At 49.7% G+C, this 17,934-nt stretch overlaps 1 protein-coding gene across 3 annotated transcripts in view; it reads left to right on the top strand.

Annotated features, from left to right (window-relative positions):
• Nucleotides 1-1,266: 1,266 nt before the first annotated feature.
• Nucleotides 1,267-17,934, top strand: part of MTMR11 (myotubularin related protein 11) — a 30,203-nt gene continuing 13,535 nt past the window's right edge. The window contains exons 1-10 of one of the 3 annotated variants that reach the window (XM_061605891.1): nucleotides 1,267-1,779; nucleotides 5,420-5,492; nucleotides 9,949-10,088; nucleotides 10,882-10,954; nucleotides 11,231-11,373; nucleotides 12,083-12,161; nucleotides 12,264-12,408; nucleotides 14,516-14,603; nucleotides 15,375-15,463; nucleotides 16,009-16,139. In XM_061605891.1, coding sequence (XP_061461875.1) covers nucleotides 1,720-1,779; nucleotides 5,420-5,492; nucleotides 9,949-10,088; nucleotides 10,882-10,954; nucleotides 11,231-11,373; nucleotides 12,083-12,161; nucleotides 12,264-12,408; nucleotides 14,516-14,603; nucleotides 15,375-15,463; nucleotides 16,009-16,139 — 1,021 coding nt within the window. In that variant the 5' untranslated portion in view covers nucleotides 1,267-1,719. Of the gene's footprint in view, nucleotides 1,780-2,598; nucleotides 2,675-5,419; nucleotides 5,493-9,296; nucleotides 9,496-9,948; nucleotides 10,089-10,881; nucleotides 10,955-11,230; nucleotides 11,374-12,082; nucleotides 12,162-12,263; nucleotides 12,409-14,515; nucleotides 14,604-15,374; nucleotides 15,464-16,008; nucleotides 16,140-17,934 lie in introns of those variants that run through there. The other 2 variants (XM_061605892.1, XM_061605893.1) reach the window with 2 other exon arrangements.

Below are 17,934 nucleotides of genomic sequence, written 5' to 3'. Positions count from 1 at the left end.
CTTTCAGGGGAGTGGCTGTAGCTACAGGTGGAGGGCCTGCTTTGCATGCAGAAGGTTCAGTTCCTTGCACCTGCAGTTAGGCCTGGGAAAGATGCCCTGCCTTGAAACCCCCGAGAGCTGCTGCCAGCCGGTGTGCGCTAGATGGACAAGTGGTCTGGCTCGGTACAAGACAACTCCCTGTGATCCTAAACCCAGCCTTCAAAATCCGGGCTTTCCAGATAAAGTTGCTTGGTTTCCTCTTGTGCTTTTTCCCCTCATGGTTTAAGCCTAGCTTGCGGCACAGAGCAGAGGTGCGGCAGGTTTTAATTGACAATTGCCAAGAGTGCAAAGGCTGCATTTGAGATGGCTGGGTAGGAAACTCTCTGAGAAATTCAGGATGTCCTTATTAAGTCCTCCACTTAGCTGGAGTCTGGTTAAGAACAGCAAGGCCCCGGTTAGAGAGCCAATGTGGTGTAGTGGTTAAGGTGTTGGACTACGACCTGGGAGACCAGGGTTCGAATCCCCACATAGCCATGAAGCTCAGTGGGTGACCTTGGGCCAGTCACTGCTTCTCAGCCTCATGAAAACCCTGTTCATAAGGTTGCCATAAGTCAGAATCGACTTGAAGGCAGTACATTTACATTTAGCAAAGGCCCCTTTGCTAACACCGCCCCTCTCCTTGCAGACAGGAAGAAGGGCAACTTTTCCAGGGCACTTCGCTTGAGGGCAGGGCCGCAGCTCAGTAGAAGGGCACCTCCTTTGCAGATCAAAGGTCACAGGGTGGTTCACGACAGGTGCTCTTTGAGATTGCTGATTCATAGGGTCGCCATAAGTCGTAATCGACTTGAAGGCACATAACACCCAATAATAATAATAATTTATTGCATTTGTTGTTCCATCCCCTTCTGCTTCAGTGCCCCTCAACACACCTAGCATGCAGCTCCCAGAATGCGAATGTAGCCCTTCGGCTGACAAAAAGAGGTCCCCTGCCCTTGGCCTAACGGTAGGACCAGCCCTGGCTAGACTACAACCTCCCTGGTTCTAGGGGGGCTGCCCCCCACTCTGGCCAAGCAAGCTTTCCTTTCTTGACTGGGGGCTTTCTCGGGAGCAATCGAGAGAGGCTCGCGGGCAGCCCTTGTCTGGCCGCTGAAGGGGAGAGAGAGAAATGGGGGGGGGCTTCTCCTTTAAAGCAACCACGTGGGGCTGCCCTGCTGTTCCTGGAGCTTCCCAGCCAGCCAGCGGCGGGCGGCGTGTCACTTTCACCCGCCCCGCTGCTCTCCAGGAGGGTGTCAATTTCACCAGGACCAGCCTCATCCCCATCAAAGCAGCAGCAGCCGCGAGAGAGGAAAGGGAAGGAGAGATTAAACTCCCCCCCCAAGCGCATTGCAGCAGCGGGTAGGGCAGGCGCCACTCCTCGCCTCCACCAGCCGGATCCCTCTTCCGGAGGGGCTGCGACTCAGAGCCTGGGAAGGGTGTATGCGTGTGTTGGGGGGCTGTTTCGCCTCCATCCCCTCTGGATCCCCGCCCCCCCCCCGCCAAAAGCTCTTCTCGGCTCGCAAAACGGCCCCGTCCTGCACCGACCGAACAAGGACCAGCCAGCAGAGAGAAGGCTCTGAATCTTAGGACTGTCCTTAATCTAGCTAGACCCCATCCCCCACCTGGTGCATGCTCTTTTAAGGTCCTCCCTCCTTTAAAAGGACCAAGATCCCCCCTTTTTATGGGGCGCGAAGAGACGCCGCAATGCTCTCCATGTCCAAGACTTCTTTTAAAATTAAGCAACCGCACCTTCAGGATACAGGGGTAAGTGGATTGGGTTGCCCTGGCCAGGCTGCAAACGATGGGGGGGGGCATGTATACTGTGTGTATTTCCAAAGGTGGGGTGAGGTGGGGTGAAGTGCTTTTTGTGGGGGTTTTTGGACGCATAGGAAATGAGGTTTGATGCTTTAGTGTGTGAGCACAGAGAAGCCTTTTAAAAGGCATTAAAAAAAAACATCAGGAGTGTACCAGGTTGGCAAAGGCTGGCCTACCCAAGAGCCTTCCTAAAGAAGTCTGGTGCTTTTGGACAGGGGGACTTCTTTCTGGTCCTTTCTGTCTCTTAGAAATAACTGGTGATAACACTGGGTGTTAACCCTGTCAAGCAGCCACAACACTGAAATATTTGGAAATAATATTTAATCTGTGTTTAATTTTTTTTTTTTAACTACCAACATCCAATTGCTTGGGGCTTTTCTCGCTCCCCTTTTCCTTTTGACAGGCTGAAAATATTGCTTGGCTTTAAACCTGCACACACACACCATTTGTGGAGAAGTTTTCCCCACCCTGGAACCCAGACGTTTACGTTTGTTTACCCTCCATTTCCAAAGATGGAGCTCTTTCCTTTTTTAAAGTGGCTATAATTTTAGAAGTGGGTGTTTTTCGCGGTACATGATGTACTCGGCCACTGAGTGCTTCAGTGGGGCAGCTTTCCCATTAATGATTCACAAACTTTCAAAAAAGCTTTTTTCTTCTTCCTTTAAACAAAAACAACCCTCCCTCTCTGCCTGTCTTGGCTCTGGAATTGGTAGCTAGGAAACCCAGGGTTGGCCTGAGCACTTCATTCCATTACTCTAGCAAATGACCCGGCTGCAGACTTCGAACTGCTTGCTCAAGAGGAGCGACGCAGTCTCCTCGGGAGTGCAATGCCAGGAAAAAGCAGGTTGGAGACTGGGGCTCTGATCCTTGCCCAAAGGGACACACCCTGAACGAATGTTTTTCAAAGCAGCTTATGCATACTCTCCTTTCTTCAAATGAAATGTATTTCTCAGTTAGGTCTAAGTTTCTTCCTGGCTTCTCTCTCTCTCTCTCTCTCTCCCCTCCTGCATTTTTTGCATAATCAAACAATGTTTTCCAAACCGAGAAAGAAAAAATGCGCCAAGGAAGCCAAGACACTTGTAGGATAATCCAAGCCAAAGAGCTGTACCTCAGTGATACAGACAAACCCCTGCTTTCCATGCAAGTGGTCCCAGGTCCAATCCTGATGGCATCTCCAGGGAGGGCTGAGAATGTCCCGTTTGTGAAACTCTTGAGAGCTGCGGCCAGTCAGTGTAGATGATGCTGAACTAGATGGACCGAAGGGCCTGTCTCAGTATAAGGCAGCTCTCTATATTACTGCAGAAATCCAGGATCATGAGGACCGGAACCTTACTTTATTTAGGGCAAGGACTGTTGCTCTGTTGTAGGGCCCTCAGAAGGTCCCAGGTTCAATCCCTGCTCCATCTCGAGGGTTGGGGTTGTGAGGGACCCCTCTCTGACATCCTGGAGAGCCACTTTCTGGAAATTGAAGACATTTCTGTTCCAACCAGCTTTCCCAGCTGGATGAATGGCTTTGCCGCCAGTGTCTGTTTTGTTTTTAAACGTATGTGCTGCTTTTTGTGTTTTTTAACTGTTTTTGGATGTTTCATTGTACATCGCCTTGAGATGCCTGTGTAGAAGGTGTCTGAGAAAAGGATGAAGACGCCATGCTGTTCTCACATCTGTGGGAGAAGGTTGATATAAAACTGTGATCAGGAGCAGAGGCTATAATCATAATTTCTGGCAGGAATTTTAAACACATACTCACAGACAGTTTGTCAGGCATCTGGTGCCCATAGCAAGTGAGCTTCCTGCACAACCTCTTGCTCTGCACAGGGAGAGAGGAATGAGCAAGTCCCGTCCAACCGAGTTCTACTCACGGAAATGCAGGAAACCAAGTTAGTCATCATGTCAGTTAACTTCAGTGGGTCTCCTCTGAGTAGGACTAGCAATGAATGCCAGGCAGTATTTTGCTTTGCACAAACCTCTTCCCTAAAGTGTGCAGTGACGGTGGGAATGCTGGTCTGTGAGCTTTTGTGGCAGAGCAAAACATGTAAAGCTGCCTTTGACTGAGACCAGCTTTTGGTCTGCCCAGCCCAATGTGATCGCCTGTGGCTAGCAGCAGCTCTCTGAGGCTGGGGGCCTGAATAACATCTTTCCTGTCACCTGAGAGCCTTTGACTAACTGGAGTGCGGTGCTCTTCAGCATGCAAAGCAAGTGCTTTTCCACTGAGTGAAAGGCCCTTCACTGTTGCATACGAGAGACTGTATTCTTCTCCCTTCGTATTCAGCAGGCTCCACAGTCTAGCCACAAGTAACCTGTCGTGGTTCACTATTATTATTATTATTATTATTATTATTGATAATGGTTTCTTTCTATGCTGCCTCTTGGCCAAAAGGCCCTCAAGGCGGCTTACAAAAAATAAACACAAATGTAAAAATACATATCAATAAAAACAGTACAATTTACAAAAATTAAATAACAAGATGCTAACATTATTAAAAAGCAACAACAGCTTTCAATAAAAATTACAAATATTTGTAAAAGTACAAACACTATCTGATGATGAAGAAGAAGACGAAGAAGAATTCAATGTATATCCCATCCTTCCACCCAAAAAGGCCAAGGGCAGCAAACATATCAATAATAAAACAATTTTTTAAAAAATTATAAAAACAGCAACAGTAAAAAAGAAATCTAAAAATGCTCTACAGCGGTGATCTCAGGGTTGCCAGGAACAGTATGTTTCAGCCGTCAAACGCCTGCGTAAATAGGAATGTTTTAAAATTCCTCCTGAAGGTCAACAATGAGGGAGACAGATGCATCTCACCGGGGAGGACGTTCCACCAATGGGGAGCCACCGCTGAAAAGGCCCTGTCACGGGGCATCCCCCGCTGGTGACACCAGCAGCAAGGCCTCACCGCCAATTGCAGAGTCCAAGATGGTTGATACGGGGGAAGGTGGTCTTTTAGATACTTGGGTCCCACACCATTTAGGGCTTTGTATCCTAGACTAGAGAGCCAGTGTGGTGTGGTTAAGGTGCTGGACTATGACCTGGGAGACCTGGGTTTGAATCCCTACACAGCCATGAAGCTCACTGGGTGACCTTGGGCCATCCACTGCCTCTCAGCCTCAGAGGAAGGCAATGGTGAAGCCCCTCTGAATACTGTTTACTATGAAAACCCTATTCGTAGGGTTGCTGTAAGTCGGAAATGACTTGAAGGCAGTTCCTGCTAGTACTAACACCTTGAATTGGGCTCAGTAACTCTCTGGCAGCCAGTGCAGTGCTTTCAGGACTCATGTCAACCACCAACCTCGACAGCAGGCTGTAGAAAACAGGCCTTGGGGCAGAAAAAGGAAATAATGCCCAGAATGCAAAACTGTGCATTTTGCAAAACCAATGGTAAGCCTCTTCCTTTGGAGAAGACATTGCCGCCGAGCCCTGGGAGCTGTCAGCATATCTCTTTCTCTCAGGTGCTACTTAAGGATATCAGGATGCAATGTTGTTGCTGTTGTGTCCAATCAAAGGTCCCCCTAACAGTACAGCCCTTTCCAGCGAGAGCTGTGATATCATTGCATCCATCCACCTGCCTCTCTTCTTTCCCTGTAGCCGAAGGGTCCAAAGTCCCCCAACATGAGTGAGGAGACGACTAAAACCCGCCACGCTCTCCAGTGCATTCCAGGTACTTCATTTTATTTTGATTACTTCTAACCCGCTCTCCCTTCCTTGTGCAATCCCGGCGCGTGAAACGACATTGAAATACAATTTCATTTGAGGACTGAATGACTGCTGACCCCGATGGCTGTGTTCGCCCTCCACTGTCAGCGGCAATACGCTTCTGAATACCAGTTGCCGGAAACCGCAGGATGGGAGAGTTGCTGTTGTGCTCAGGCCCTCCTTTTGGGCTTCCCATAATAGGCAACTGGTTGGCTACTGTGAGGACAGGAACCTGGACTAGATGGGGCCCCCCTTGGGCCTGATCCAGCAGCCGGGCTCTTTTGGTGTTCTTAAATACAATTTAATGTAAAAGACAGACAAGATATGCCAAAATAGGGTACTGAGAAATGGGTTGATACTGGGAGTGGGGTAGAGAGAGGGGTGTGTGTGTCCATCTTTAAGGAAACAAGTCATGCCTAAAGAAACATGAACATGAATGGAATGGTTTTAAAAGAGGATTGGACAATTTTATTTATTTATTGTATTTATATACCGCCCCATAGCCGAAGCTCTCTGGACGGTTTACAGTAACTAAAAACATTGAAACAAATATACAAATTTAAAACACATCTTTTAAAAACAATGTAAAACACAATTTAAAAATTTAAAACAATTTAAAAACACAAATTGATGGAGGGTAATAACGCTACAAAAGCCTCCTATCCACTATGGCTATGCTCTGCCTCCTCTGAATACCAGTGGCTGGAAACGGCCGGACGGGAGTATGCTCTCGCACTCGGGTCCGGTTCGCAGGCTTCCCAGAAGTGGCATAGGGCTGGCCAATGTGAGAATTTGATGCTGGACTAGATGGGCCGCCGGCTTGATCCAGCAGGCTCTTCTCACGTTCGTAGGTAAGCTATTTTCCTTTAGCCCCCACGGAGTGGTAGAATTGGGTAGAATTAACCCTTTTCACAGCCCACTTAGAGTGACAGGATGTTTGTTGCCCGCAGCAGTGAAGCTTTGCTTCCCCTGCGTTCCTTGGACTTACAGTCACGTTCAGGATTTGTGGGGGGCTCCCCCACCTCATCCCTAATCCAGCTCCACCACAGGAATCTCTTCCACAACAGCAGTAGGGCTGGAGATTCTCACACACGCTTTTATGTATTCAGTCTGCCATTGCATGCCAATGTCTGTTTATTTGGCTCCTAACTAGGCCTCCAGACTCTCCCTATTTTGTGGGAGGGATTGAAGCACGAGTTTAGCATTGTGCAATTAAAGTGAATTAAAGTACTCTGCTTTAATTGCATTATTAGCAGCAGCTGTTCAAAAAAAGAAAACACCCCAAAACGAAACCAACACAAAAAACAGTTTGCTGATAACACAGACATTCTTGCATTGGAAAGCCAATCAACCCAAACAGGAAATGAAAATCCTGATTCAACCTACAGCCTGTTTTAAAATGAAAACTGCTTAAAATGCTGCTTGCACAGCCTGGGATATTCCCTGCGGGGTTGTTTTGAGGATGCACCCAAAGGCAGCAGACTCATAAAAGCTCATTTAATAAACAGGCAGGGTTTGCTCCTCTTCTGTACAGTTTTGTGTTGAGGCCAAAGGGGGATGTTGAAAATGGGCCTGTCTCCCATTCATCTTGTCTCCCTGGCTGGCGCCAAAAGGAGTTCTGAGGCTAAGAGGCTATGATAGCACTCTTCATGTACATGAAAGGTTGCCACACAGAGGAGGGCTGGGATCTCTTCCCGATCGTCCCAGAGTGCAGGACATGGAATAATGGGCTCAAGTTGCAGGAAGCCAGATTTCGACTGGACATCAGGAAAAACTTCCTAACTATTAGAGACATATGACAATGGAACCAATGACCTCAGGAGGTGGTGGGCTCTCCGATACTGGAGGCCTTCAAGAGGCAGCTGGACAGGCATCTGTCGGGAATGCTTTGATTTGGATTCCTGCAATGAGCAGGGGGTTGGACTGGATGGCCACCAACCTGGATGGCTTTAAAAGAGGATTAGACAGATTCATGGAGGAGGAGGAGGCTATCAGTGGCTACTAGCCACAATGACTATGTTCTGCCTCCACTGTTGGAGGCCTTACACCTCTGAATAATACCAGCTGGGGTAGATGGGCAGTTGCACTTGGATTCTGCTTTTGGGACTCCCTTTGGGGCACCTGGTTGGCCACTGTGAGAACAGGAGGGTGGACTAGATGATCATCCGCCTTTGGCCTGACCCAGCAGCCGGGCCTCTTCTTAGGTTCTTGAATAGTACTAATATGAGTTTTCGACTGTATACAAAAAAGCAATAAATACTACAGATCACTGATAACACATCTGTTTCAACAAATACTCTTTGTCAAACTCCTACTGATGAATTATAATTTCCAATTCCTTTTTTTGGGTGGGGGCAGGGAGGAAATGGTTTATCCGACTGCAGCTTGAATGGTGAAGTGCATTTTGTCGTTCTGGGAGAGTTTGAGTGTTGCAATTCTTCCAGCTTGACGAATCTTATTGGGAAATTTTCTTCTGGCTTCCAACTGTGCTTCTGCAGGCACGCAAAACAAGTTGAAACGTATATTAGCGCAAACAGGTATTATTTGGTTGTAATTGGTTGTTTTGGGGGGGAAAAATAGTGGCAATGTTAGGAGATACCCTGAAGGGCTGAAGATTTACAATTGCTGCTGTTGGTGCTGGAGGGCTATTTATGCAAAAGACAGCTCCGTGCAACGGTGCATTTTGGGCCACTGAACTCTTTAGACTTCAGTGGTAAGATGAAGATCTACATAAAGTGGAGGCCCCTCCAGATGACCTACTTATTGAGCATCCTGATTTCTTTGCACAAAGTTTGCAGGGAGGCAAGACCGCATAATCGAGTGTTTAGGGAACATTCATTCTCATTTGTTTGTTGGGGAGATTTTTGGACTACCCCACGCTTTCCAGTCACTTCCATTATCACAAAAAGTCCTGGTTTTCAGGGGTGGGGTGTTGCGAAAGAGCACCAAATCCACTTTAGTTGTGCAACCTGAATTTGCCAGGATGCACATGAATCCCACCCACAAAAATAGCGACCGCCTGGAAGTTCTTCTCACGGACTTGTGCGGGAGGAGATGTCCCAGGCCAGTTCTGTGCATGATGCTCAATTCACGTGGTGAGGGTTGTCGTTAAACTGGAACTAGGAACTCTGTCTGTAATCCAGAGAGGCTTCCTGGCAGGCAGGAACAGGCCCCCTGTGTGTATGTGAGTGTGTGTGTGCAGAGCAGCTATTTTTCTTGATATGCAGCCAAGCAAACCAACCGTGCGGCAGGGAGAATGGTGCTTGTTAACATGCACTGAAGAGCAAATATTGCTTGGGTACCCAAGACTGATGGGAGTGCCGTGGGCAGACTCTTCCACCGGCAACAGTGTGCCCTGTGTCAAAATACCCTTGCCTGTCTGATTCCCTGATTCTTCAGGAGATGATGAAACCTGTTGCACAACGGCTCTCCAGGCATATGGCTTCATTTTTCCTGTATGCAAAAGTTTTAAGGGAGGAGGAAGGGGAACATTGTTTTTGTCTGCCACATGCTTCTGCGGGAGATGCTCTAGCTGTGGACTTCCTGCTGTGAGCAGGGGGTTGGACTCGATGGCCTACAAGGCCCCTTCCAACTCTTTAATTCTATGTTATTCTATGAAGGCTTGGAGGCGAGAGGCACGTTTGGAAAGGACGGGGACGTGAGTGTCCCTTTGGCAAATGGTTAACTAGAGTGGAGCCTGCAGAACAAGCGAGCAGACTTGGTGTCTCTGAAGCTGGACTTTGCTTTCAGTAAGGTAGCCATGCCGTCCTTGCCTGATCAGCTGCGGACTGCAAGTGCATTAGAGGGCAAACACTGGGTGCATGTGAAATGGGTTGCATGGTGATTGCAAATCTGGCCAGGTGAACAGTGTCCAGGAACGAGGCAGAAGGAGAGACAGGGGAGGTCGCCCACATGATGTGTGTGGACACCGTGGCATCCTCACACACCCCTCATTGACACCCACCAAGGTACCCCCAGCCCCTCCTAGAGTTTCAAATTGTTTAAAAAATATTTTTTGGGGGGGGGCTTGTTCTTTATTTGGAGGGGTTGCCTCCTTTTGGAGGTGTTACCTGGTTGTTGTTTTTTGCCTGTTTCATTTGTTCTCTCTCTGTGCCTAGGTTTTTTTTGGGGGGGGGCATTCCGAGCATCACAAGTTTTTCTTCTGTGAAATGGGTATTTTCTGATGCCCACAATAATAATTCTTATAGATTTTTTGATGTGCCCCCATTCCAGAACAATTGGGGAATCCCTTCTCTAGGTACACAGGAATAAAAGGGTGAGGGGGGAAGGGAGGGGGGGAAATCATGAGGCTTCCCCTCTCTTCTTTTCCCCTCCAGCAGCAGTTGAGTAAAGCTTCCTGTGCAACCTCCCGTTGCAGTGTCTCCTGCCCCTCTTCATTGTTAGTTAATTGTTTCCTGCAGGCGAATACATCCATGAAGAGGCAGCTCATGTACGGAAGAGTGTCTCTTCCCGAGATGGCGGAGGAAGATATATCCCAGGCACCCTCTATTGCACTAACCTGAGAGTGGCTTTCTTACCAGACCCGTCTCCAAACACTGAGGTGGGTTTGCCAGTGGGCTGCTGCCTCGTGGGCGCTATGGTATGATATTTCCAGGTCAGAAGCAGGTAGCAGGGGTCTTTGGAGTCAGTGCAAATCCCAATTGGCATCACCTGGAATGCCTCGTCGCTTTCTGCAACCTGGACCCTCTCTGTGAACATAGGAGGTTACCTTAAACTGAGTGAGGCTGTTAGTCCATTTATCAGCACTGACTGGCAGCAGCCCTCTATGGTTTCAGGCAGGAGTCTTTCCCAGCCCTCCCTGGAGATGCCTTTGGGGATTGAACCTGGGACCTTCTGCCTGCAAAGCAGATACTCTACCTCTGAGCTGTGACTCTTTCCCTAAAACTTAAGTAAGATTCTAGTCCTCATTGTTCTGAATAAAGGGTTGCTTTAAATAGGAAGCTGCCTTATACAGAGTCAGGTGATTGGTCCATCTAGCTCAGTACTGTCTTCACTGACTGGCAGCGGCTCTCCATGGTTTCAGACAGGGGACATTCCAGCCCTACCTGGAGATGCTGTTGGGGACTGAACCTGGGACCGTCTGCATTCAAACCAGGTGCTCTATACACTGAGCTACAACCCTTCCCTAAAGCTGCGACACATTTTTAAAACGTAGCTATTATGTTGTGAGCCCTGCAACCTGCAGTTCTCCTCTTAGACTGGGTGCTGTTTCACGGTACAAATGGCAGGCAGCTGAAGCGGACCGCCTGGGCAATTTCAGGGCGAGAAAAATCACCAGAAATAAGTCAGCGCCCTTAAACTTGTCTAAGAGCAATCTCCTTCCCCCTCTCCAGGACTGTGCCTGCCGCCCTTTCATGCACGCCGACTACGATGTGGCTCTTCCGTGTATCGGGAAGCTGCTGGCCGGTAAGGAGAGAGGGCTGGCTCAGTGAGTGGGCTCCATTTCCCTTCCCTCCTCCTGTGGCCTGCCCTGTGTCTAGTTCTTGATTGTAACCTCCTCGGGGCAGAGACCTGTCATCTCGCTGTAAATGCTGTAAACCTGCCCTTGCCACAAGTCACTTTTCAGGTCCTTCCAACGACGTTTTATTTTATTTATTTATTAAATTAATATCCCGCCCTTCCTCCTAGAAGGAGCCTGTGTTCCCCGCCATAAGTGTGGCTTCTCTCGCTTTTACCCCCAAGTGAACAGCTTTACGAAGGCGAAGGTGCTGACCCGTTCCTCCACCTTGAAGTTCATCCCGGAGGAGCTGATCATCTACTGCCGGGATTTCCGGGTGCTACGGTTCCATTTCCACGAGAGTGGCTTAGAGCCTCAGGCCTTCAGGGTGAGTTGTAGGGGGAGACTTGGAATTCAGCAGCAGAGAGAGCGAGAGGGAGACAGTAATGTGTCCTGGGATCGGGCAGGATAAGGGTAGCAGCGGGAAGGGTAGAGGACAGGAGAAGAAATGGCCGAGTTTTGCTCCATTTGTCCCATGTCCGGAATGGAAATCAATCCAGGGAAAATGATTGGTATTTGCTGTGGTGGTTGCTTTCGAAAATGGTACGTAATTGATTATGGTTTTTATTCCTGCCATTTGCACTGCAAAAACCTTGCATGAATGAGTAGTGCTGAGGCCACAATCAACTACCATGTGGAAGCTGCCCCCCCCCCCCGGTTATTCAGCAGTGGAAGAACCTCAAGCCCCCAGGCCGCTTTATTTGGCCCTTGGGATTCCCTCCAAGCCCCATCCCTAGCCCCACCAGGCCACATCCCTCACTGGCTCTGCTGTGCACCCGGCTGAATGTGTCCTTGAACTCTGACCAGGTCTCCTGCTTGCCTGGATGGAGAGAGAGGTGTGTGTGAGGGTGTGTAGAAACTAGCCTACCGTGCAAAGGGAAAGCATTTCCTGCTCTGCCCAGTTTTGCCTCTGGCCCCACCCACCACTGGCATGTGGCCCCCCCGAAGGTTGCCCAGCAAGGAATGTGGCCCCTCGAGCTGGAAAAAGGTTCCCCACCCCTGATGTGCCTGACCCTTTCCCCATGCCGCCTTCCCAGGTCTCGGTGGCCATCGCTCAGGCTCAGGAGAGCAGCACCACGGACAGCTCCTACAAGCAGGCAGCACTGAAGAACTTGGGTGAGCCAACCCACCCGCGAGCTGAGCCGAGGGGGAGAGGGAGGGGGAACCTATGGCTCTGAGGTCTGCTGCTGATCCAACACGTCCCTCTCGCTGCTCCAGGGAACGGCCAACCGCTTCGGGAGGAGGAGGGGTCCCCGACCCTCTTGTTCGAGACCCTCACGGACTGGGAGGCGGAGCTGAAGCGCCTCGGGGCGGCTGGCTGGCGGGTCAGCCCAGTCAACGAGCGCTTTGACATGGCCACCAGGTAGAGTCTGGCTGGTTGGTTGACTCTCTGGGGGAGGGGGACAAGGGGCAGATGACGGGCAACCGGTGACCCCGCTGCTGAACGAGCTGCACTGGTTGCCAGTCTGTGACCAGGCCAGGTTTGAGATGCTGGTGTTAATTCACAAAGCCCTCCACAACTTGGGCCCCAAGTGCCTTCTGGCCCGCCTGACCCCCTATGTTCCACCTCGGTCACGGAGATCTTCTGATGGAACTCTCTTGATGGTTCCCCACATGGCCCCTGAGGTTCGCTTGGCCTCCACCAGGGACGGAGCCTTTAGTGCGGCAGCGCCTGCCCTGCGGAACTCCCTGCCAGTAGAGGTTTGGAAGGAACCCTCCCTCCTTTCTTTCAGGCATCTTCAGAAACCTAACTTTTTAGACAGGCCTTTTAACATCATTTCCCCCCACCCCACCCTAGCCAATGCGGTATTACTGATGCTTTTTATTATTGTTTTTAATGATATCTTTATTATTTTTAATTTTTTAAAATGCCTTTGTATGTTGTAAGCTGCCTGTAAATACATAAATAAATAAGTAAGAAGGAAGGCTGATGGAGCTGGCTTGAGCTGCAACTTTGATTGGCCAGCATGGACAGTGGTCAGGGATGATGGGAGCTATAGTCCAACGACATCTGGACAGCATCAGTTTGGGGAAGGCTGGACTAGATTGGCGTTTTCATTCTGGTCCAATAGGGCTCCTATTTCACTCATTAGCCGTGATAATTACAAGTGGAGCCTCCATGTTCAGAGAGAGTCTACCCCGAATGCCAGCTGCACCAGCAGGGGATGACTATTGTCTTGACAGGCACAGAGAAACTTAGGCAGCTGCCTTATGAGTCAGATCATTGATCCATCAACTCAGTATGGGAGAGACTCCTTATCTGAAACCCTGGAGAGCTGCTGCCAGTCAGAGTAGGCAATGCTGAGGTAGATGGGCCCCAAGGGTATGACTCCGTATAAGGCAGCTTCCTGTGTTCCCATTTAAATCGGTGCTTTTTTTCAGCACCATGAGGACTAGAATCTTGCTTTATTTTTAGGGAAAGGGCCCATAGCTGAGTGGCAGAGCACACGCTTAGTACGCAGAAGCCGCTAGTTCAATTCCTGGTGCCTTCAGTTGGGTCTAGGAAAAAAGACTCCTGCCTGAAGTGCTGCTGCCAGTCAGTGTAGACAATGCTGAGCTACAGAGGCTGACTTAACATTCAGGCGGGTCCTCTTGTTCCTAGATCCCGGGCCAGGAGAATGCTTTTGCAAATCTGATGCACCTTCCCATTTGTCAAGGCGTTTGATGGTTTGGGTTAGGCTTGTCGAAGGCTGTTGTAAATTTCCTGTGTTTCAGATTTTTATATTTGTGGGGATATGCGTGCGTATTTGTGTGTGTGTGTTAAACACACATTCTTGCCTGCGCTGGAACCAGGCAGGAGGACATGGAATTAAATTAATGAAGGCAAACACCCTCCTGTTCCTCGCTGTGCTTCTGCTGTGCCTCAATAAGTAAATAAATGAACGTTGAAAACCCACCCAGTGTTTCACGTCCAGCATAAAGTGTCCCTCAGACACTCCAACGCAAGCATCATTTTGATAGCATTCCCAGGGAGGAAAATGCAACTTCGGAATTTTATTAGGGTTAGGGTCAGGGATAGGGTTGTTATTGGAGAGCCTCTGGTGACAGTGCGCCTGTTTTATCTTTCAAAATAAAGACGGAGGTTTAGAGTCCAATCTGCACAAGGCAAAAGTGGAGGAGGGCAATTGCTTGTCGTAAGAAAGTGGTGCAAGGGGCAGGATGTTTTTGTATGGAGAACAAATGCCATTTGGGGACTTGCCTGCTCTCTCTCGCTCTCTCTCCTTCTTAAATGGATTCTTTGGGGCAGGGTCCTAGCTCAGAGGCAGAGCACCTGCTTGGCATGCAGAAGGGTTCTGGTACGCTCTCCGACTGCATCTCCGGGGGGGGCTGGGAAAAGACTCATAATCTGAAACCTTAGAGAGCTGCTGCCAGTCAGTGTTGACAATACACAGCTAGATGGACCCCTAGTGGCCTGACTCGATATGGCAGCTGCCCTTGCTCACCGCCAACCCCTTGCCTCCTCTCCGCAGCCTCCCCAAATACCTCTGGGTCCCTGGTCGATTTCTGGACATCGAGCTGAAGAGAGCCTTTGTGCATTTCAATGAAAGACGCATCCCAGTGAGTGATCTGAGAGTGTTGGTCTGTTTGGGGGGGGGAGAAGGGGGGAAATGGGGGCAGCCCTTCCTCAGATAGAGACAGACATGAGTGGATCCCTCCCACTCTCCAAAAAAGCTAACGATGATATACCTCTGTAAGGCACCCAGGAGGGAGTCTTGAATTGCATGCATCCTCCTTCACCCTCTGGTGCCTTAACTCCTGCTCAGGGCCGGCCCTGCCATTGGGTAGAGTGAGGGGATTGCTTCAGGTGGTAGAAGCTGAGGTCACTGGCAGCAGGCCCTTCCAAAGGCCCTGTTTAGTGAGCATTCGTCCCAATTTCTTTGCAGGGAGGTTAGACGATGTTGGCTATTTAGTGAGCATTCATTCCGAATTGTTTGGGGGGAAGCTAGAGAATGTTGCGTCATGTTCCCTGGTGCTTTCCTTATCACAAAAAGTCAGATCCTTTTGGGGAAGGGGGGAAGCAGGTTTCTTGCACAAGACCACCAAATGCTTAATTGCACAACCTGAATTTGCCAGAGGGTGATGGAATTCCAACCCAAAAGTGCCCTCTGTTTTCGAGGGCAGAGTTCCAGGCAATGCTTGCCCTGCATCTTGTAAGATCAGAACACTGCTTTAAAAAAAGGGCCATTATTCTAAAAGTAGAGACGGAAGGTTTTTCCAGGGTAGAGTTGCTGAGAAGAAACAGAATAAAGGGGAGGGTCTGGGTTTTGAGGTCCGCAAAAATCTGTTGCAAGGAATCCAAGATTTTCTTTTCTGTCTCTCTCTGGCCAGAGGTTGTGCTGGCATCACCCGGGAGGCAGTGATCTCCTCCGAGCGGCAAGCTTCCATGCCGATTCAGACCCGGAGAAGGAAGACTTGAGGTACGGTGTTATGAGGCGGCTCCTCTGCCACTATTTAAAAATTTTTTTTTTATTTTTATTTTCATTTTGTGTTTATTTTATTTTATTCAATTTGTATGCTGCTTTTCCGCACGAATGCACTCAAAGCGGCTCACGACACAATAGGAAAAAAGGCATATCAATGTAAACGTTATAATAACAACCCAATGTCCTCCCAGCCACTATAGATGGGCTTCTTTCCCTGGGGGTCACGGCAGGGCTGCTGTGTGGCTGTTACCCGCCCTTATGCTTAAGTGTGCAGCGTGGTGTGGCCTGGGGCTCCAATGGTGGCTGTGGAGGCAGTGCGGGAATCTGGGGTGGGTTTTAGTCAGCACCTCGGACAGCTCCTTGAAAGCTCAGACGAAAACCTGGAGCAGATTTCCCTGACGTGGAACCAGCAGCTGCCACCGCTAGGCTCAAACCCTGCTTGGTTTTAGCTGTTCAATACCTGCACCACGCCACCTTTGTTTTGAAGGCCCAGTTTGCTGGAGCGCCGTCTTCATCCCCTCACCCGTTTCTCTCTGCAGGGCAGTGGAAACTCTGATGCTCGCTGGACATTCCCAGTGTGTGATAGTGGAGGCAGCGGCTGACCTTCCCAGCCCGCCTGAGATCCAGCAGTCCTACTCCAAGCTCTGGAACTTGAGCCTCTGCCTTGCTGGTGAGCGAAGGAGAACTAGCCACAGAGCTTCCATCTCAAAAGTGCGTCACTCCTGAGTGTGGGAAGGGCCACTGTGGCTCAGTGGCAGAGCCCCTGCTTTCCATGCAAAAGGTCCCAGGTTCAATCCCCCGATGGCAGCATCTCCAGGTGGGGCTGGGAAAAAAGACTCCTGGTCTGGAGAGCTGCTGCCAGTCAGTGTAGGTAATGCTGAGCTAGAAGCACCCAGCATCTGACTCAGTATAAGGTAGCTTCCTCTGTTCCTGTTTAAATCAAGAACGATGAGGACTAGAACTATGAGCCCAGAGCCTTTGCATGCAGAAGGTCCCGTGTTCAGTCCCCAGTGGCATCTCCAGGAAGAGCTGGGAATGTCCCCCTTTGTGAAACCTGGCTGGCCACTGCGAGAGCAGGATGTTGGCTTGATCCAGCAGACTTTTCTTACGTTCTTAACCCCGGAGAGCTGCTGCCTGTCAGTGTCGATACTACTGGGCGAGACGGATCCAAGGCAGCTTCCAGTGTGCCTTGTGAGAACTGGGGACATGGGAATTACCTTCACAGAACTGTAGAGATAGCAGGGACCTCATCCGGGCCATTGATTTGACCCTCACTGGGGTCCAACCGCAAACAGTGTGCTGAATGAGCCGAGGAAGGAGAGGAGACCACAACTGCTCTTCCAACGCCAGATCGTCAGCCAATCGGACCAGGTCAGCAAATCTGTCTGGTTATTACCCACAGAAGGTGACTAGATAGACCTGAGCGTCCAACAAAACCTGTTTTCTTCAGACCCGTGCAGATTCTTCACGCTGAGCGCAAGCCTCATGCGATGCTTGCACGTGCAAATGGGGTGCTGTGGATTTGACCCCACAGGCACAGCTGACACGCTGAATCTTATCACCTTGTTGCTTTTTGATGGAGTCTGTTAAGAACACAATCAGCTGCTAGGAAATCGGGCGGAGAGCCTGCTTGTGAGAGCTGATGGGTGATAGTAGTTATGAAACTGAGCGACGGGTCAGGAAGTTTCCAGTTCAAATCTCAAGAATACACGGTTGTCTTAGACCCCCGCTCCCCATCTGCACTGTCCTACCTCACAAGATTGTTGTCAGGATATACAGCAAGGAAAAATGGATGTGAAGTCCTCTGAACACTCAAATACTTCATATGATTATTTAGCGTCTGTATAAAGCATCCCAAATTCTCTCCCTGGTGAAGTTTGCGTGGCAATCCTATCCAGCATGCTAAATCCATCTGTGGATGTTCCTGATGCTTCTCAGGAGCTGTGCATGACTCAAAGGGTGGAGGAGAATCATCCTGCCCTCCAGAGACCAGAAATGAGGCATCAGTATAAAAATAAAGCAAGATTTTTTTCCCCCCATCAGCTGCCTTGAAACTAGCAACTCTGTCGGGGATCCTATTTTTGGAGGAAGGGCGCAGCTGGTTCCCAGGGACTGCGAAGCTGCTTGCTCTATTCTCAGCCCTGCGGATGAGGCTTGCCGAAAGACAGAAGCATTGTTAAAAGGGGGTTAGACAAATTCATGGAGGAGGCGATCGGTGGCTGCTAGCCACAATGGCTATGTTTGACCTCCACTGTGGGAGGCAGGATGCCCGTGAATAATCCCAGTTGATGGATGCTGCCGGAGGGGGAAATGGCTGCGGTGCTCAAGTCCTGTTTGTGGGCTTCCAATTGGAAGCTGGACTACATGGGCCACTAGCCTGATCCAGCAGGCTCTTATGTTCTTGAGGCATACTCCTTTGCCCCTCTCCCCCCCTAAAGGGCTGTTTGTGAACAAAGGTAACCCTG

This window comes from Rhineura floridana, chromosome 22 (genome assembly GCF_030035675.1).
Source record: "Rhineura floridana isolate rRhiFlo1 chromosome 22, rRhiFlo1.hap2, whole genome shotgun sequence".
NCBI lineage: Eukaryota > Metazoa > Chordata > Lepidosauria > Squamata > Rhineuridae > Rhineura > Rhineura floridana.
The sequence above is the reverse complement of the archived record's forward strand: the minus strand, read 5'-3'. Positions and strand labels throughout refer to the sequence as shown.